General features: G+C 31.1%; 1 protein-coding gene and 1 long non-coding RNA gene across 4 annotated transcripts in view; one reads left to right on the top strand and one right to left on the bottom strand.

Annotated features, from left to right (window-relative positions):
* Positions 1–202: 202 nt before the first annotated feature.
* The window catches only part of LOC142321652 (sodium-coupled neutral amino acid transporter 7-like), a 34686-nt gene continuing 12220 nt past the window's right edge, over positions 203–22668 (bottom strand). For both annotated transcript variants that reach the window (XM_075359915.1, XM_075359916.1), the window contains exons 4-6: positions 18521–18656; positions 7553–7721; positions 203–526 (exon numbers count right to left, since the gene is read on the bottom strand). In XM_075359915.1, the coding sequence (XP_075216030.1) occupies positions 245–526; positions 7553–7721; positions 18521–18656 (587 nt within the window). In that variant the 3' untranslated portion in view covers positions 203–244. The remainder of the gene's footprint in view (positions 527–7552; positions 7722–18520; positions 18657–22668) is intronic.
* Positions 8796–18986, top strand: LOC142321655 (uncharacterized). Of its 2 annotated transcripts, none has more exons than XR_012755696.1 (3): positions 8796–9030; positions 16859–17168; positions 18852–18986. It is a non-coding gene; the product is annotated as an uncharacterized LOC142321655 (long non-coding RNA). The 2 variants fall into 2 exon arrangements; XR_012755697.1 differs by lacking the exon at positions 8796–9030 and adding an exon at positions 10557–10623.

Genomic DNA, 22668 nt, shown 5'->3' with positions numbered 1-22668 from the left:
ATTTAAAAAACTCTTATTGACATATCACATGCCTCAGATTCATGTACAAATTTTCTGAGAAAGACTATTAAGATTTTGCAAAAGCCATTCTTGAGGGATCAAATTTGATGATGATATCAAAAGGAAAAATGATCTGTAAACATAAAACTAAAGAGCGATTAGAATCCCAAAAAAAGGAGTTTATTAATTTTTTTTTATGTTACAATATCTACAGTTAAATATTAACAAGCTGCATCTACAAAGATTATTTTTTAATACTATACCTTCCACAGAACAATACAATTGGATAGGAAGAACATATTTTTAAGGCTAATAAAACAAAAGCAAGTAAAACAATTGGTTCTCTAGGGTCATAATTGAGAATGATGTTACTTTTAACATCATTACCAAATGTTAAATATCCAAAAGTTCCAGTAGATGCATAAAGAAGAGAGACGATAGAAAATGCAGCAACCACTGCAATAATAATTTTCTTCGGTGATCTATCTTTCAAACATCCCAAAATAGCAATCGATTGTACATGACACTAAAAAAAATGAAAAAATATATGTATTATAAGTATTTTAAGGAACATATATTTCAGTTATGTTTAAATTTTTTAAGTTTTATTTTTATTCTAGCTGTAAAACATGGTATGTATTGAAAGTTGGTTGAGTCAACAACTTCTGCGTATCCATAAAATGTATGTATGAGTCTTGTTCAAATTTTAAATGAATTTTCTTCCCTTCATTTTTGTGGTAACATATTAAAACTTCTAAACCTGTGCTGATTCAAGCTTTTCATTTTATTGGTTAATTACATCCAAAAATTTGTATCATATTACAAGCACCAAACAGATGGCCTCTATAATTAACAGATCAAAGTCTTCCAAAAATATTATTAGTCATCTTTATTAGTACAGTTTGATAGTTATCATAAATAAGAATGGGTAAAATTATTTCATGAAGAGGTGAAAATAAACTTTATGATGTCTTACTCCTGAGCAGATATATACATTTTAGTGAGATTATTTCAAACAATTTCCATGATTGAGGGAAGGGTTAATGGAATTATACGACCAGTTGCTACAAATTCAAGTGCAGCCACACCATCTAATTATTGATGTTGCTGTGTTCTTATCCCAAGAGCTCTTGGAAAAATTTTCACCAACATACAGGTAAGTATCCTATTTTATTAGATGTTTCTGTACTTTTAAAATAGGTAACTGAACTGCAGTGTTATGAAATGGCTGTATAACTTTATAAAAAAATATTTTGAAATAAAATAGTTAATAATTATTTTATTTAAATAAAAAAAAGAAAATCAACCAGCAAATGAAAGGCATTACTTAATTAAAAAACAAGAGATGGTATCATCTTCTTTGTAACTGAAAATTATTTCTTTTATTAGAAAAAAAGTCCTGATGGGATTAATATTAATTAATAAAGAAATTTAATGTAAAAGTATGATGGAATACAGTTATTAGGCAATACACACACACACACACACATATATATATATATATTACATTTATATAATATAGTTATTAGGCAATATTCTTGTTTTAAGTTGCTCTGGAAGGTTTGATGTACTACATTTTATTAAATCATTTGTTTTGAGAACATTCTATGTGATGTCAAGATCCGAAGTGTATATAAGCTCTGGCAGTTGCCAGAAGCAAAACTCTCTCTTGACTTTCACTCCACCTAGTCAGAAGTTAGACAGCTGTGGCTACCACATTCATCTTTCACCAGGGACAGGAAGCAGCAATAATATTCAAGGCCATTCCAAAGATCTTCCATTGCACCACTTCACCATCATTTATGACGGACTTTTACTGGCAGCTACCAGGACTTCAGCCTGACATGACTTCAGTTGATACAGATAATTAGATTTTTTATCAAAACATTTTTTCCACAAGTATAGCTTCAACGCTAATATTACTATAACCCTGGTATCACAAATATCTAATTACTATCTGCTCAACCACCAAAGGTTAGCCATCTCTTATTCTTTTATCAATCTATCTTTTTTAAATTTCAGTTTTAAGGTTTTTTTTCTATTTTCAACACTGAAGATCATAATGTAATTTTTTCAAAATTACATTATTCATTTTTCATCATTCATTTTCTTTTTTTTAATTAATGAATTTTATCTCAAACCACATCATTAATATTCTAAACGTCATTTATATTATTATTATTAATATACTGTGTAATGATTTAATATACCATACAATTACAGTATGAATAGGCTTACCATGTGTCTGGGATTAGCCCAGACAGTCCTGATTTTTTTAGGCTGTCCGGGGTAATGTTCGAGGTTACAAAAATGTTGAGAATTTTATGACTGGCTAGGATTTTTTTAATTTTAGACCTATATGTTTGAGATTGCATTTTTAAACATTCTCTTATGGCATCTCTCACCCAGCCTTGGAGCAAGCGCTAACATCGATTTTGACAAAGAAGTGGCTACCAGTCTCGCCACAATCTTTTAGTTACATTTGGCAACACAACAGGGACAATGTGTTTATGTTGTTTTCGTGTGTGAAGTAACTCATCTACACATTTGTGATCATTTTATCTCTATTAGTTTTTTGTCTCGTCATTTAGCAATGGGCAAAAGAAAATGTGTGTTTAATGTTAACCTGCAACAGGAATACAAATTTTTGAAATTGTGTAATGACAGTAACAATAAACGTGTTTATTACATACTATGTAGTGGAGAATTTTCTGTTGCACATAAAGGAAAGGGGGATATTGAAGACCACGTGAAAACAATTAAACATAGGAGTGCTATTAATGCTACTGCTCACTAAACTTAAGAGATTTTTTTAAGCCAAAGATCGATGGGAATAACAATAAGAGTGATCTAGAGTGTGCTGCTCAAGAAGCTATATTTTCGTACAGCACTGCTAGACACGAACTCAATTTCAAAACATCAGACTGCACATCTAAATTGGTTAAAAAGTTATATGACCCAAAATTTTCATCTGATATAACCAAAACCAAGGCAATTATTGTTCATGTTATTTTGCCATTTATATTTGATAATGTGTTGCGTTCTTTGGAAAATTATCTAACAGTAACAATGGATAGCTCAAACATTAGTGAAATAAAAATTGTTTCGATTGTTGTAAGATATTTGAGTCTGGAGGAGGAAATTCAAGTTAAACTTTTAAATTTCAATGAAGTGTCGGGTGAAATTGCTCAAAATTTGACTCTGTATCTTTTGCAGTGAGTGAAAAAATACAAACTTAAAGAAAAGTTGGTTTTTTATTCTGCTGATAACACTAACAGTAATTTTGGTGGTGTGAAGAGAAATTTTTGGTGGTGGTCTGAACATATGAAAATATGTTCAGAAAAGTTCAAAGTAATTTCGATAGGCCTATTTTAGGAACTGGTTGTTCCAGCCCACATTATACACAAATCAGTAAAAACAGTATGCGATTTTCTACCCCTGGAAATAGAAGTTATTATAAAAATTTATAATCATTAGACTAAGATTAACGAAACTTCTGTGAATTTATAGAAACAGATTACAAAAAAATTATTATCTCACAGCAGCACAAGGTTCCTTAGTTTGTTACCTGCAATAGAAAGGTCATTATGACCTTTCTATTGCAAAAAAAAAAAAAAAAAAAATACGGTTATTTTCTTATCTTGTGACAAACGCCCAGAATTATTTGATTTTTTTGAAAATGTAGAAAATGAACTGTTTTTGAAATTTATATATGGTACTCAGCAGTTATTTAATAATGTAGTTCTGAAACTGGAAGCTAATTCTATCACAACAGAAGCATTTCAGACATATTCTGAATTAATTTGTCAACTTCAGCAAAGAAAAACCCACAAATTTATACCATTTTCTGCCAAAGAATTGCTATGCATCTAAAAAAAAATAATGATGTTCAGGAAAAAAAATTCTTCAAAAGCGTATACAATTTTTAAAATTCTAGTAACAATACTTTATAGTGGAGAACCAGTAACACAGCACTGTGAGAGCACAAGACATTGCACTCCTAGGCAACCACCCCTGTCACCCTACCCTAAAGCCGGCACTGAGTTAATGTCGTTTTTTTAAAAAGAAAACATCTGACTCACTTTGGCCAAAAGCTGGAAATTGTCAAGAAGCTTGAAAATGGTGTAAGTAGGCACATCATTATGAAAGACTTTAATATAGAGTCATCCACAGTTTATGACATAAAAAAAATAAAAACAAGTTGAAACAGTTTCTGAATTAATCAGAAACTTGTAAAAAGGTTTTTGAAAGGCAAACTTTAAAAAGTCGAACCAACTGGATTTGGTTTTGTACAATTGGTTTTCAGCAAAACATTGGAAGGATAAACCCATAACTGGCCCTATACTTATTGAAAAAGTAAAGTAATTTCAACAAGATTTGAACGTTACAGATGTGGATTGTAAATTTTCTGAAGTCTGGCTAAGGACTTTTAAGACACGTCATGGTATCAGGAAATCAGATGTTTCTGGTGAGATGAAATCTGCAGATGTTGAAAGGGTTGAAGAGTTTAAAATTAAATTCAAGTCTGTTGTGAAACAAATAATATCACTTCGAATCAAGGAGCTGATGCCTTGAACATATTTATTAAATTTTCTGAATGCATCAGTTCGATCAGTAATGTTGAAATAATGAAATTCCACATTATACGAAATGACTTCATAAAAAAAACTAGTAGAGAAGACTAAAAAACAAACTGATATTCGACATTTATATTAATACTGCAACGTTTTACGCTACTGTATTTAAACTGTTTAAAGAATAAAAATGATGTTTTCATTTTCATTTTTTAAGGCCTACAGTGCACTGTTTGGTTTTACTATATATACTGTAATGAAGGATTTTTTATGCTGTTGTAATACATAATAAAAATTATGTTTTATTGTAATTTTTTTTTAATTCTAATTCCTCCCCTTTTTCCCCACATATTCAAGTCCTGAACATGCCAGATTAAAGTAAGTTTACTGTACTATATATATATATAAGGTGATATTTAAGTATGGAAACAGCTTTATACTGTATATCTGATAGGTATTTGGAGGCAGAAAGAAATGGAGTTTGACCTTAGATAATAATGAGACCTTAGGAAATAAGGCCTTTAAATAATAATAGGCCTTAGATAATAATGAGATAATAATTGGTGCCCCATCTTGCTGAAACCAGTTGTTATTAATTAATTCTTATCCAACATTTTGCTGGATATTTGGTAAACTCCTATTGGCTAACAAATTGCAGTAAGCATCTCCTGTATGATTTGTCTTCTAAACTAAACGGCCCTACAATACAATGACCAACGATTCCCGCCCAAATGTTCACTTTCAGAGGGCATGATATTCCAACATCCATCTGGGATTATTATTGCCCCAATGTTGACAGTTTTGTTTATTCACATGACCATTTAACATAAAAGTTATTTCATCAGTAAATAACAGAAAAATAAATTTAGTTAATAAAAACTTTTGTTTTAAAAAAAATTGCGTCTATGTCTAATTTTTGGATTATAATATCACAATACTCAACTTGCCGGTCAAAATCGTCTTCCGAAACTTCTTGCACCAGGTGTAGCTTATAAGGGTGAAATTTATTTGTTTTAAGAATTTTTTGAACTGATTATTTTTTGAAAAATAACTGATGTCATGTTGGACAGCAGCTTTACTAATCGATGAATGAGCTCTTGAATGAACAAAGGTCTGCAATACATCTAATGACTTTGCATAATTTGTAACAGTTCTTGGTTTACCGGTGCGAGGACAATTCTTTATAGTACCGGTTTATTCAAATCGTATTGTCTTCATCACAATTGATTTACTTATTGGTTCTCTGTTTGGAAATCTATTATTAAATAAATCTCATACCTCTTGAAAACGCCGAACTCTGTCACCATATCCATACATCATCAACAGAGTTATTCTTTGGTTAAACTTAAAGATGTCATTGTTATTTGAAGATTTAATGTTTAATACAACTAAATAAATGAAAGAGGATACTAATAATAAAATTTTCAACGAAAAACAAATTGAATCACTAGGCCAACAACTTAATTTTTACTAGCACTTTAAAATTTACCCTTACAATTATGTTGAAGTAAAAAGGTGAAATGAGGAGTTAATAAATTAATTTTTATTTAAAAAATAATATCCATTGATATAGTTGTGTTGTTAATTATTAGTTATTGTTTATTATTATCAATATTATAGCACTTTTTAAAGTTCCTTATTATATGTATTATGTATGTAAAACGCAATAAAATTGTTCATGTATCACGATTTACCTTGTTTTATAGTTATCACGATTTTTCCGTCATTGCAACATTGAATGCTTAAAATTCATTTTAACGAAGACTAACAGAAAACCTGGCTACGCGTTGTTTTCTTGTAAAATTTTAAATCGAAATCATATGTCATATTATTCTTATCATATTATCACCTTACTATTTAAAAAAAAAAAAAAAAAGGTTAATTTAATATGGCGTATCCAAGATGGCGAGCAAAAATTAACCACCACCATAATGTAGATTTTTTTAGAAATGTAGAACCGCATTTCTTTCTGCTTCCAAATACATCTTAGACAGGCAATAAAAATCGGTTTCCATACTTATATATCACTCGGTATATATAGACTGTTTCTAAAATCGTGGGCTAGCTATACTTTGTCGGATTCTACTAACCACATACATAATACCACTCGCGCCACGGGAGGTCGGCGCGAGTGGTATTATTATTTTTTTATAAGTGATATATTATTTATTTAAATAATTAATAAATAAAGTAATAACTTCTCACATTAAACTTTAATATTAAATAATCTGATAAATTTACAATACTAGAATTAACAATAAATAAAAACAAATAATATTTAATCCAATTGAACGTAACGTGGAGGACATGAAAATAGACATAAAATTACATCATTTTTCTGCCATAACTCGGCTATTGATTTTAAAAAATAAAATTACATTTTTTTTTTAAATAAGAGGCTTAATATTTAGCGACATTTTGATAAAACTTATATTTATGGAGATATAACGGATTGAAAAATAAACATGGCTTGTCATTTTGTAATTTGCGAAGGTATAAGTCCTAATTTTTTGCTAATTTTAAAACTTTATCACCAAGACGCTTACCATATATTAATGTGATTACGCTACCCAAATTTGAGATATAAATTTTTATATAAAAATAAAAAATGGCGGACGGGAGAAGAACGAAGGCGAAATTTTTCCTAAGATATTTTTTTGTTTAGTTTTACAAGTAGAATCCAAAAAAGTATAGCCATCCCACCATTTTAGAAACACTCTGTACATATATATATATTTTTTTTTTATATATAGCCTATTACATTCCTGGTAAAATAAAGTTTCTAACGCAAGGTTCTACGTCTAAATCGGTTCATCTGTTGACCTGCTACGTGGAACAAACATAAAATTCCTTTTTAGACATTCATGTAAAAATAAATAATCCTAATTCTGATTATTCTTTAAACTACAAATTATTTTTGACTACTGAACCTGAGCATATTAACAGCAAAGCAAAATAAAGTCGATGTTGATACTTACATGATATGCATAACAAATTGTAGCAAATGACAAAATGACTTCGTACAAATGTACACTCGAATCAGGTTTCCCTACAGAGTTTTTTTCATTATTGGGCTTATAATTACTTATAAAGTATTCTGTTGTTACCATTGCTCCAACATAAAATATAGCTAAAACACCAAGTCGACTGAAAAAAAATAACACTTATGAAATCGCAAATGACAGCAATACGTTACTTTCTGTAACTAAGTAAACATAAACTGTAGTAAAATTTTTGTTTATTTTGTATCATTTGTTTAATTTATTTAATACCAGTACAGTAAAACCTATTAACGGAACCTGGATTTAACGGAATCCTGTCTACAACGGAAAATTTCCCTGGTACCGTGAATTTTACCAAAGATATGATGTTAAATTTCCCTGAAATAACGGTAACCTGGCTGCGGCGAAAATGGAAAAAAATCTCACGAGTTAACGGGAACTCTTTCTGAGAATGGTGTAAAGTCTGTAATTAATGCAAAAAAAATACGTATACCCATTTAATGCTATACATAAAGTACAGTACTAAATTTTCCTACGATATAAAATAGAATACGTATACTGTACAGTACTATACATACTTTTTTTCCTGTTTAGCTTCCGCGAATCATCGTCAGGTATTACTTCAGAGAATGAATGAGGATGATATATGTCTGAATGTAAGTGAAGTGTAGTCTTGTAAAGTCTCAGGTCGACCATTTCTGAGATGTGTGGTTAATTGAAAACCCAATCACCTAAGAACACCAGTATCCACGATCTAGTATTCAAATCCGTGTAAAAATAACTGACTTTACTAGGACTTGAACACTGGAACTCTCCACTACCAAATTAACTGATTTGGGAAAACGCGTTTACCACTAAACCAACCCGGTGGGTTGGTTTAGTGGTAGTGTATAGTGGTTTACTATACATACTGCATTTTCAGTAACTCGTCGCCAACCACAATAGGCGACGACAGACAGACAGTGTTAAAACCATGTACAGGCGATGACACACAGTTATCGTTGTTTTAGCTACTTAAAATATACTAGCCTTTATCTACTGCCCTGTGAATCACAACTTATTCACTTTCATCACTCCTTATCTCGAGTCACAATTTTTATTTAAATTAATTATATAATGCCACTATACGTAACTTATCCATGTGTCGTTTTTGTTCATTACAACAAAGTTTTCTTTACTGTGCGTATGTGTGTATGCATTTTTGTTTTCCGTTCGTTCGCTGAATTTGTCATCTTAATTTTAATTTTTTATTTTTACAGATCATATTACAATACAGTATCTAAAGTACAGAACTGTACAGTGAGAGTGTTAGTAGTGTTCTTCCGTTATTAGTGTAACAAGTATGGTATCGAAAAATAGAGTTGTGTTGGACTTAAATACAAAAATCAAAGTAATCGAAGCCAGCGTAAAAGACTAACTGTCCGTTAAAAACTTAGTCGAAAAATTTGGCGTAGGTAAGACTCAAATCTATGAAATTTTAAAACATAAAAACGAGTTAAAAACTGAATGGTTAGAAGGGAGCGGTTCAAATAAAAGGCGTAGGCGAAAAACTGGCAACGAAGAAATTAACAAATTTTTTTGGGATTGGTTTGTGAGTGCGAGGGCAAGAAAGTTACCGATTTCAGGAGTAACTGTACAGCACCAAGCAAAGAAAATTGCAGAGAAATTAGGTAGCATAAATTTCAGCGCTTCAAATGGTTGGCTGTAAATTTTTAAAAAGCGACATCAAATTGTGTTTAAAGAAGTATGTGGCGAGGTAGGAGATGGTATGACGAGATAGTAACTGACTGGAAAACAAAACTTGCTACTTTGACTGAAAATTACAAACCTAGAAATATTGCAAACGGTGACGCAACCGGACTTTTTTATCATGCACTACCGAGTAAGATTCTTTGCTTGAAAGGAGAACGTTGTACAGGAGGGAAGGATTCCAAGGAAAGGTTGACAGTTTTTGTTTGCGGTTTTATAACAAGAGATCTGGAAAAACCGCTCGTTATTGAAAAGGCTGACAAGCCAAAAAGTTAAGCCAAAACATTATACAATCTTCCTGTAGTATGAAGATCCAACAAAAAATCATGAACGACGTCGCGTATTATGGAGGAGTGCTTGCAAGGATTTAACCACAAAAATGAAGCAGCAAAATATACACGGACTTTTCTTTTTATGTCTCAGATTAAATTCGTCACTACCGTAGATTTTTTAATGAAATCTCTGTTAGTAACTATTGAAACGGCATTTTAAACTACTCAACTGACTAAATTTATATCAGTGCTCGACGCTATAATTTGTCTGTCCGAAGCATTTAAATGCGTATCGGCAGAGGCGGTTCAACACTGCTTCCAAAAATCAAACTTTCAATTGCACACGGCTACAGAAACGGAACTTACGACATTTGATGACTTGCAGGAAGAACTGAACAGGGCGTCGTAAGAAAATATAATTGTTGAAGATTTTAACATGGACAACTTATTAGAAAACGAGGCTAAGATACAGAATATAGATGAATTTATTGATCACCATCAAGAGAAAACTGACGAAGACAAAAGCGCTTCCGATGACGAGGATCGTAACAGTAACGCTACAACACTAACGAACGGTACAAAAACTAAATTATACAGTGCAGCGTTATCCAACCTATTAGACCTTCAGGCATTTTCACTTACAGCAAATGATTCAATGTTGTTTAACATAATTTTTAAACCAGAATACTGAAAGAAAACAGAGTAGCTGAAAGTAATAGTTCAGTACAAAAAAATAACCAACTTTTTATCTTATAATAAAGACTAAGTTAATAATGAACAGTAGTAAAGTACATGTAGGTTAATTTAAATTATGTTACTTATTAAATTGTATTAGTTTAAGGCACTGAAATTCGTTATTCTTCAAAATTATCAGTTTATAAATTAAGATTTTTTTAAAATTAAAATACGAAAATTGTTCTACAATCTAGTATGCTGTTCTATACCTGATAACATAAGATAGAAATTTTGTGCTTACGAATTCGCTAACAAACTATTGTCCACTGTTGAAAATGGAATAGGGTTCTAGTAAGTACACTACCATATTTTTTTCTTTTTAATTGTATAGTCCGCTAGTTCATCTCTGTATTCACCGGAACCTGTTGACAACGGAAAATATTTTCGGTCCCGCGAAATTCCGTTAACTCAGGTTTTACTATATATTTATCAGCAAACTAACCTCAAACAAAATTTTTTTCTCAAAGATATTTTAAATATGACCCTTGGATACATATTTTACACTATTTGAAATTGAGGTCACTACCACTTAGGGTTGACAGGGGAGTTAACAAGCATATAGTGGGATGCCAATTATCCGAACGTCGATTTGTCGGATGTCCAATTATCCGGACCGTTTATATCCATACTAAGAACTAAAAAAAATTAATATACTATTTAATAAAAAAGCAAAATACTATTCAAATAAAGCTTTGCTTCAACAAGAATTGCATTTTTATCGCTTTGTTTTAACTCTTTCGTGATTGTTGGGAACATAAGGTCCCACCATGTATTTTGTCTTCTGTGTTTATTGGGAACAGTCATACCCACTACAGAACAGTGCTGCAGTCTATTAGGAAGCTTTCGAAACAAGACAAAAATCATTCAAATCAACTACGGGATATAAATAGCGTCCAGTATAAAGATTTTAGTAACACGTGGTGTGAGGTTTTAGTTTCTGAGTGACTTTGGCAATATATTGAAAAATGGAAAATGAAATAATTGATCAAGTAAGTAGTTCTCATTTATTTTTGTTTATTTATATTATTATAGTAACTTTATGTATAGATAGTTTATGTATTGTTTTTAATTACAATTTCAGAGAAATTTTAAGAAGTGGGTATCATAATTTTCACGAGTCAAAACAAGGTTAGCTTAGTTCTTAGAACAGAACATAAAATCGTATACGTCACGTTTGTTTTTTTGCATTTTGTAGTTGGTAGATTCAATAACATTTTTTCATTCAAAAAATTATTCTGACAGGAAATTATTTTTTACATTAGCCTGTTGACCTATTTTATACATACTCATAAGTATTGTTTTTGAATCTGCCTTCCTGAATAAAAATCAAAATAAATTGTTTTCTAATATAGTAGCATAATGAATATTTTTACTTGAAAATGTGTGTTAGCCTTCCAATAGTTAGATATATTTATAAGCGTTAGTTCCATTGTAATAGCCTAAATGTTGATTTAGGCAGGTCTTAGTGAAATTTCTGTCACAAATATTTGATAGCTGATATCAACTATTACTAAGTGGTAAGTTTACTGTAAAAATATTGTCATTTTGACATATAATTAACAAACTTTTTTGTTTCCTTTTGCAGATTCGTCTAACAGATGAGAGATATTGAATTTTTTATATTCATTGCCAGATAATGCAGAGGATGATGCAAGGGAAGAGGTGGAAAATTTGGATTACTCTAAGTCTCCAAAAATTGGTGAAATTCCTTTGGATAATTCTCATTCTTCAAATACTGGTGAGATTCATTTAGATTCTAATTCCTCAATTATTTGTGAGACTCATTTGGATTCTCATTCTTCAAATACTGATGAGACTATTGAGGAAAATAGCCCGGTAAATAACATTCAACATGACAATATTCCCAATGAAGGGATGCATACTGATGCTGAACTGAACGAACCTATTGATAACACACAAAACTCATTGATTAGAATTTATAAAGATCTATGCAATACTGAAAAGCAAAAGTAGCATGGTCCAGTGATGTTAGTTGCTTTGATAATTTGCAAAAGATTTTGAACGTATTCCTGAATGTAGCTCTCCTTCACACTGTAAAAAAAATTGACTTTTTTATGAATTTCTTTGATAATGAAATTTTACAAAGAATTTGTGATGAAACTAATAAATATGCAACTCAGGAACGATCTGTAGTTCGAAAAGCCATGTGGTAAGAATAATATCCCGCAACAGGACTGATATCGATATCAAGGAATTGAAGGCATTTATTGGTGTCCTGATATTGATGGGAATACATCAATTATCCAGACTAGATAATTATTGGTCGACTGATCCCGTTTTAGGTATGGCTGCTATCTCAAATGTTTTTACAAAAACTAGGTTCAAAAAGATAGTTGAAAATATTCACTGTAATGACAATCAAACTGTTCAGCCTAAAAATTCACCTGGCTATGATAAACTACATAAACTAAGACCAATTATTAGGCATTTGAATGCAAAATTTAACTGCAACTATGTGTCATCAAACCAATTATCTGTTGATGAATCTATGGTGGCATTCAAAGGGCGATCTTCTATAAAGCAATACCTACCATTAAAACCAGTCAAAAGAGCATATAAAATATGGGTGCTTGCAGACTCAAAATTTGGATTTATTTTGAAATTTGATCCATATGTCGGTAAATCAGATTTGAATGTGCCAAGAACTTTTCATTGTGTGAGCAGGTAGTTATGAATTTGTGTGATAATATTGATCAAGTCCCTTGTCTTGTAGCTTTTGACAATTTTTTTACAACTTTGAAACTACTTGAAACGTTAATAGTGAACAATATATTTATGCTGTAGGAACAGTCAAAGGAAATAGAAAGGGACATGAAAGAAAAATCAGAACTGAAAAGAGGAGAGTTTGAGTTTTTAGTGAAAAATGGCATTTCTGCCTTAAAGTGGCAGGACAATAAACCAGTGACGGTTTTATCCTCAATCCATAGTCCAACAGATGTGACTGAAATAAAAAGGAGACTGAAAGATGGATCACAAATTGACTTGTTTTGTCCCATAGCAATTAAAACCTACAATGAAATAATGGGTGGTGTCGATCGTTTTGATCAGCTCAGAGAAAGATATGCTATTGGGAGAAGATCGTTAAAATGGTGGCACCGATTATTATTGTACTGGTTTTTAGATGTCGGTATTGTAAATGGTTTTATTAAAAAAAATTAGTCAAGCCAAATCGAGATCAACTAGAGTTTAGGTTACGACTAGCACAACAGCTGATCGCTGGATATACAAGTAGAAAACGAAAAGAAAAGCCAGCTCCATACCTCAACTGCAAGAAAGGAATTGTAGGAGTACTAGATGATGTTCGCCTTCAGTTGGCAAACACATGCCAAAAAAGGAAAATACCAAACGACGGTGCCGTGTTTGCAGTACAAAAAAACAAGAAAAAATAATAAAAATTATTTGTATAATGTGCAAAGTGCCCCCTTTGTATGGATGTTTGTTTTGATAAATTTCATTCGCAATACGTTTTCTAATTCTGGTTTATGTAAATATAAAAAATAATTAAGAAATAAATAATTATTATACTGATAATTGTTCATTTAATTATTTATTTCACAAAGCCATTGCATATCCAGCAGCCCACCGGGAACTATAGGACCCACTTGTAGGTCTACAAATATATAACCACTCGACCAGTGGGACCATAGGGTCCACCTGTTTTTCCAGGAAAATTGCGGTGAGAAAATTTTTTTACATTCATTAATATGTTTTATGGTCCAAATTTGTAAATGTCACTGACTTTCAGTTTTGTAACTTGGTTACAGAAATTTAGCCATGAAAGGGTTAAGTTGGCTTTTTAATTGACCTTCTTGCAGTTCATAATTATAAAATTAACTTCTGAAAAAATTGTGGCAACACATTTATTGGTCAAGTATAAACTTTGATGTAATGACCTACATTTAGAGGTCACACAAAAAATGAATAAACCAGCCAGTGAATGAATCAACCAGTCCTTTTCGAAAGACAATGGACTGGTTGAAATGAGAAAAAGAATGCGATTCTACAGAGATTCTTTGTTCAAATCTATCATTGTTTTTGCGGCTCATAAACGAAAATCAACGTTAAAGCGACTAAGTTTTTTTTTAACAAGAAATTGTGTTTTTTAAAGGTATGTTTTGATTATTGATTTTAGTCGATACGTTTAATAATATGTGTTGGGGTTGAAGAATTTGTAGGTAATTCAAGGATCGTAAGAGAGAGGAGTGCTGACTATATACAGTCTCATCCGCGTAAGTTGCGATTCTTGCACTAACTGACAATCAAGAGGCTTCAGGGGGTACATTTAGAGCTGGGATGGGCGAACGGAGGAGAATTCATTCTCCGCCTACGCCGGTATTAGTCAAGAAGAAATTAGTTTCTGAAGTTGTACACAACCAGTGTAAAAGTACACTGGTTGTGTAATATTTCGTGTAAGTGTAAGGTACAGTGGTGAAATCCACTACATCAATGAATGTGACTCGGAGTTGCGAAGAATTTTCATTGAGAAGGGTTGTGTTTTTGTTGACTTTACATCTTGTAAAGTCTAAGATTATGTTAAGGTGAGTCTGTGTTTCCGTTGCTTGATTTGGAACACGTGGCCAAAATGTGTAAAGTGAAAGAACTTTGTTCGTTCTGTGGAAAGGAGGGTCACCACGCCAAGTACTGCTTGACTAAAAATGAAGGTGGCATGCCGGTGTGTTCTAACTGTTCCCGTGTTTGGGAAACCAATTGGGCACAGCTGTAGGTCGGTGCATACAAGCGTGCGCGGAACATTTTATGTTGTCGAATAGACATACGAGGTGCGACAATAAAGTAATGAGACTGATGTGAAAAAAAATAAGTTGCTTACCGTTTTAGTCATGTTTAGTGTTGTCTCCTTCAAAGTAGTTCCTCTCTGATTGCACACACTTATTCCAGCGCTTCTGCCATTGATGGTAACATTTCTGGAACTTATCTTCTGTAATATCCTCCAAGACCCTCGTCACAGCTTTTTGGATATCTTGTGTTGTTTGAAAATGGTGTCCCTTGACCGCCATTTTGACTCTTGGAAATAGAAAAAAGTCTCACGGAATAAGTCTGGTGAATAAGTGGCTGTGGTAGTACTGAAATTTGTTTTGAGGTTAAAAATTGCTGTACTAACAGAGCAGTATGGAATGGCGTATTATCGTGATGCAGAATCCAATTATCAGCAATGTTGGCACGGACACGAAGAACTCGTTTACGAAGTCTTTCTAAAATTTCTTTGTAGAAATATTGGTTAACTGTTTGTCCAGGAGGCACCCACTCTTTATGAACAATTCCTTGGAATCGAAGAAGCACACAAGCATGCATTTCACTTTTGACTTTGACATGCGAGCTTTTTTTGGTCTGGTTGATCCCTTTGAGCACCATTGCGAGCTTTGGCGTTTTGTCTCTGGATCGTATTGAAAAAACCAACCTTCATCACCAGTGATAACACGGCTCAACAAATCTGGATTGATTTCCGTTTGCTCTAACAGATCGGCTGCCACATTTTTCCGTGTTTCTCGCTGTTGTGTGAGATTTTTGGGGACCATTTTTGCACAAATCTTTCTCATACCAAGATCTTCAGTTAATATTAGACGAACCGTTTCTCGATGTTGAGTTCTTCTGCAATCATTTTCACGGATAATCTTCGATCAGATCGTACGATTTCACGCGCCCTGGTCAAGTTGACATCTGTCCGTAAGGTTGATGGTCGTCCACTGCGGTCTTCATCTTCAACATTCGTTCTGCCATCACTAAAAATTTTATGCCACCGAAAAACTTGAGCTCTTGACATACCCTCCTCTCCAAAAGCCTTCTGAAGCTTACCATAAGTTGCCGTCGCGTTTTCACCCAATTTAACGCAAAAAGAAATGGCATACCGTTGCGCAATATTTTGGGGTTTCATTTCTGTGACGAGAGACACAAACACGTGCTCACTTATTACAGCACAACTCACGACTGAGCAGTTGCAACAATTTGCCGCTTGGACTAGAAGTAGCTTATAGACCAAGGTCAAAGATGGTGTGGCTACGCAAGCTGCAGGGTTGCCACATCTTGCAAAGAAAAATCAGTCTCATTACTTTATTGTCGCACCTCGTATAATAGTGATTGTTTTGTTAATGTTTTTGTGTTTGGTTTATGCTTGCGTTGATCTTGTTTTGGGTTATGTTTGTTTTTTATCTAGTATTTGTTTGTTTTGGTGTTTTTGAAGACGATTTAATATTTTTGTTGGTTATTTTTGGGTTTATTGTTAGTTTGTGTTTATGTTTTACTATTGCTTTAGTGTTTATGTTTAGGTTTACCTGTTTATTTCGTGTTAATGGTTTGGTTTTTGTTTTGTTTGATGTTCGACAGTTGTTTTTATTTTTGTATTTAACTTTGTTAATTTAGCGGGTTTTGTGTTTCTCATTTTGTTTTGGTTAGTTTTAGTGATTTTTAGAGTTTCTATTTTTCGTTTTGTTTTATTTAATGAGTTTTAGTGTACTTCAAGTTGTGTGATTTTTTTGTGTTTATGTTCTAGTTGATTCTCGTTCAGTGTTGCGTATTGAGCTCACCTTTTTACAGTTTTCGGCTGAACTAGGTTCAACTCAATCGGTATGATCTTGCTTGCGACTATTAAAAAGAGGTTTAATTAGATTAGTAGTGGTAGTACACCGACTGGAATGTCATTCGTGACTTTCGCATCGGTGGCATCCTGACTGAGTCATTGAAACTGAAAGGTGTCTGTTGCTGAAGTATTGAAGATGACTTCCAGTAAAGCTCCTCAGGCCTAGGTACAGAAGAGGTGGAGTGGCGACCGCAACTGCCATGGAGGGTGTCTTTCCTTCAGGGTCAGGATCTCACTATGTTTTATTTTATTAAACGTATCATAATTTTTACGATTTATTTTAACTTATAAGAAATGACAATTTTTTATAGCTCATCGTAACCTAATTCATTTTCTCTTCAATACGTTTTCTGAAATTTTTTACAAGTTTTTGAAATAATATTTTTGTAAAACAATAAAAAAGGTAGTAAATTTTTATTTCTTTCAGATAATTTTTGTAAATACTAATTGTTTTATTAGCAAATTTCTATTTACTGGGTTTTTTGTAACGTATATTGTATCTGTTTTTTATTTCATTGTATGTATGCTCAGAGTATCTCTTTAATTTTACTGAAACACAATTATATTTTTTTTTTTACACTTTCGTCTTTTTATTAAGTGCGATACCCACCAAAAATTAATATGTACATACGTATGATAAGCCTTTTTAATTTAACAAATACCCCGATTCTGATTATCGGAATTCGACCTTGCAAACGTCAGTCGGGATAATCGGCATTCCAGTATAATTTAAATTTTAACTACTAAAGTTATGTTCAATATAATGAATGACCTTGATAGGAAAAAAATATAATTCTCTACAAAAACAAACAGAATTATCATTTTGATAATTTACAAAAAACAGAAACATTAGTTTCAGATTTATTACATTTTATTAAAACCATAAAAATTACATTTTTTTAAATATTTCTAGAATAAAAATTGGTCTAATGTGAATTACAAATCTTAAAACTTGTTTATTGAGATTTATTGAATTTTCAATAAATCTCAATTTGTGCATTATTCAATTAAAGGTAAGTTAAATTGATAGTGTTTGTTGCTTGAAATTTCCTATAAAATTGTTTGTTTTTGAGCTAATTTAATTTGTCTTGATTTCTTTCATTATTATCATTTTATTTGACATGTTAATCATGATTTATTTCTTTTTTATGAGATTTAATTTTTTTTTTAATTTAATTTTTCATTCATAAAATAAATGATTATGCATAGTGTTATTTTACTATGAGTATTGAAAACTAAATGGGTAATACTTTATGATTTTGTCTTTATTTAAAAAAATATTTATAATAAAAGTTTAAACAACAAAAAAGAAATATTAGATGACTATAAAAACAATTTCTTTCTAATCTGGTATACTAAGAAACAAAATTATTTTATTATTGCTTTTAATATTCTAATTTTCTTTACACCAAAAAATTTATATGCACTTATTCTTCTCAGAAATGTGTCGATATGGTCTCTTTATGGTTTTGTAATGTCTAGAGTATTAAAAAATTAATCTTTTTAGTTAAGATAGTAAAATTAAAAATACATTGCTCTTTATTTACCTTTAATGACTGCGTAATAGTAACATACCTTACATACTTTAAGAAATCCATCTTTTTTGAAAAAAGATTTGGTAGTATTATAATTAACGAAGAGCATATAATTGCTAGATCTCTATTTAAGTACCATTTTTCACAAAATGTGGGACCAGATAAAGTTAAGAACACTGCAATAAAAGTAACAAAATTTATTTTATTAAAGTGTAAAAAAACTGCATTAATTTTTATGAGAAGCCTTTTCAATAATGCTGCTAATTAAATTAATGCCTGATCAACACTCTAGTAAATTTAGTATTAATAATAGATGTTTTATTAGATCAAGGTTTAATTATAATGTTGTTGTACAAAAATATCTGTTTCAGACAGAATACAAAAACAAATCTCCAATTGATACAAAAGTAGCAACTGGACCAACAAAGGATCCTTACAATACTTCCATAGGATTTCAAGAGAATGGAGAACAAATAAAACTGTGCCATATTCAAAATGGGAATACCTCTAACTTCAGTATAAATATGTTTTAAAAATATTTTAACTCTTATGGGTACTTTAAAATTGTCTCTAGTAAAATTATATTTAAAAAGGCAACTTAAAATTTTGTAAACTTCAGATTCCAAAACTGAGGATATAGATTAAGAAATTAAGAATAATTAATTTTTGTCAATAACTTTGACAATTGAGGGGACCACTTAAATTGCTGCAAAGTTTGGTCAAAGTTAATACCAAGTGATCAGGCTGTATTTTATGTATTATTGTTTCTTAATCCTTTCATATGCATGTACTTTAATGAAGAAAATGAAATAGCGAATGAAAAAGATGCCAAATCCACCCACATTATCCATGTCATTTTTCTATGTGATCCTTTCACGTATAAATAACACAGTTACTATATAACACCATCATATTAATGACATAATGATCATATACAACAGCTTGAATACAGATGTTATTTAACAAAAAGTAATTTTATTTAGCAAAAAAATCATACCTGTACAGTATGTGAATATTTAGTAAATTAATAGTCCTCCTTTATTCTTAATCACTTCATGTACATGATTTGCCATTGATTCAACAAGTACAATACACATTTTTTTTAATCTCTTCATCGTGAAACCATACCAATATTATTGCTTTAATGAGGTAAACTTTTGTGGTAGAACTCATTTTGATAGTCTTTTTTTGACTATTATTAAAATATTTTCAATTGAGTTTATGTGTAGGGAGTTGCCTGATCACACTGGAGCCCCTTAATGAATCCTTCAAAAAAATTTTTCCACTTTTTTTGTTATATGGCAAGACTCCAAAATCTTGTTGGAATCCTCCATTACCTTGTGGGAATTTGTTTTGAAGTTGTATCAGAATCTTGATGTATCAATCACTTTTCAACATGCCATCTAGTGGAAAGAATGAACAAGAACCTTCAAATGTGAAACATCCCTAAAACATTTTTTTCTAGATATGTTTAACTGATTGTTGGATACAAGCTGGTGCTATACTTTTATCGGATTCTTTTCTAACGTATGGAATCCTTCACCCTCTAAGATATAAATGTGACCTGTCAAAAAACCTAACATTTTTCAGTCTTCTTTGGTCAAGTTAGCATATGCTTTGACCCAAAAGAGCCTTTTTTTTGCACATTGCTGGTGTTAAAAGCTGCTTTTTAGCTGGCCGACAAGCTTTCCATCCACCTGCAGGAAGTCAACATTCAGCAGTTGTCACAAGTAAATATGTTCCACTTGCTGCTAATTCTCAATTTAAGTCCACAGCAGATAATTTTGGATCAAGTTTACATTTTTCTCACTAATAACTGATCCTGTGTTGAACTAGTTTTTCTTTTACATCACATTTGCCAATTTCTTTAAATTATTTAAAAATTGCATTCATTATCCCTAGTCATCATACTCAGAAGATATTTATCATTATTTTATACTGATGTAGTCAGAAAGAGAAGTAATTTTTGAAGGCTTTCTTAGATATGTCCATTTTTATTTATTCAAAACACAACACGAAACAAAAAAAGACAGTATTAAAAAAAAACATGGAACTTTCACAAAACACTATTTATAACATGAAAATTGTTAAACCACCAAAAAAAACCTCACATTACACAGACAATGTAAAGAATGACTGTGGTCAAGTAATGTAGCCACAACATAAAAATAAACAAAAAGATTCTTTCTGTTTGGATTAATTTGCCTGCTACTGTAGTACATTGCTATATAATATAATTTAATAAAAATCTTCACATGTCAGCGGATAAACAGATAATCCCATTTTTATTAATAATAGCATGAATGTATTTATGTTCAATTCCTAATCCTCTAGGTTAGAAAAAGTTTATTTTGGTAGTTTCAAACATGTTTTAGACTTTGTCATACCCACAGTCAAGAATCTTTAAAGAGTTTGATAATAAACAACTTGGTTTAGATGTAGAGATAATTAAATTTTTTATCCCCACAGTTCCAAACTATATAAATTGAAAGTGAAATTATTCCAGTTCCTGAGCCACTTTTGTAATGTTTGTTACAAAAGCATCGATGAAGAATGAGGCAGTACTGAAGAAGACCATTGTGTTTTTGATTTTGAATTATCTTCCAATAAGCCACATCATATCATATATCAATAGGTGAATTAAACGACTTGGTTAAGGATTTAAATTATTCAAAAAATCAAGCTGAACTGTTAAGATCAAGACTGCAGAGTTGCAATTTACTTCAAAAAATATAAAAATTTTGGGCTTTCTATGCCAAAAAATAGAACTTTCTCAGTATTTTATCAATGTAAATAATTTGGTTTATCGCACAAATATTGATGAGCTTACGTTGCACTTAGGGCAAGTCACAATTTTAAAGAAAAAAAACCATATATTTTAGAGAAAAAGATATTCTGCTTGTTAGGTTTAAGGGAAAGACATACAAGTCAGTGTTTGCCTATTACAGCACTATAAGAAAATAATTTAGATGTTATATCTAAAACAAGAATATTTCTTCTCTCCTTCATTCCTACCATCAGTATATTGGTGAAGTGGATATAAAAGGTATTGACAGTCATTTACTATGACAGATTCATTAGAAACAAGGAATTTTGGAAAAAATATTTTTCACTCTTGTGAACGCAAACTTCTAAACAGTACTCTTCACTTTTTATTTAATTATGATTGGCCTAAAATCATGAAATGAGAAACAAACACTTCTCAATAAATTTATTTCTTTGTAACAGTGTTCTCGGAATTCTCATTTACTATTCTCTTAATACAACTAAGAGGTGAAGTAAAATTGTTCTTTTTTTTTAACAACTGAATGGATAATAATAATCAATAAAAATAAGTTTTCCTGAACAGCTATTACAAGAAACGTATTTTACAGAAATTTCTGTTTAATTTTGTTCCATCAAGTCTTATTGTATGTAAAGTTAATTAAAATTAAAACTCTCTCGTGTCTAATTATGTTTATAATTTAAATCTGGGTTGGCTTTTCAGTGACAATATATGGACAGCTTCTAGGATAACCTATTATTAAAAGTCATATTCAGTTTTATTTCGTTACAAGCTAAAATAATTCATTGGACTATACTCTTATATAAAAACCTGGAACTTTGAGTAGAACTTTCAGAAATAGACATTTTTTTAAAAATAGGAGCTTACCTTTGACACCTGTAAAAACATAATTGTTTTCAGAAAAAGTCTAAAGCTTAGTTATCAATTGAAATGTATTATTCCATTGAACAATTCCTTTTCCTCCCTAACTAAGTAGTTAGGTTGTTGTAGAAAAATGTTATTTACAGATTTGTAATGTACGCAAAAATCAATTTAATAAATGGTATCACACTTGGAAAAACATTAAAAAAAGTTTTTTTGTCTATCAGTATAGTTTTTACAAAAAAAGAAAATTAGCACAAGAATTATTATCAAATAAAGTACATTGTACTGATTCAATTAACAAAACTTAAAACATTTTGCTGAAGAAATTAACTTATCACAATTTTAAAGAAAAAAACCATATATTTTAGAGAAAAAGATATTCTGCTTGTTAGGTAAGTGAAGAATGAGATTTAAGAAAAACTTCAACTCATTCTATATTCAGTATCAATTTGCTAGGAGGTAGTATTAGAAATAATATTAAAATACTAAATAATAATCTTGTAAAGGAAGATTTGAGGAGTATAAAAATAGCCAACTTA

Source organism: Lycorma delicatula, chromosome 3 (assembly GCF_047948215.1).
Source record: "Lycorma delicatula isolate Av1 chromosome 3, ASM4794821v1, whole genome shotgun sequence".
NCBI classification, from domain to species: Eukaryota; Metazoa; Arthropoda; class Insecta; order Hemiptera; family Fulgoridae; genus Lycorma; species Lycorma delicatula.
This window is presented reverse-complemented; position numbering and strand designations above follow the sequence as displayed.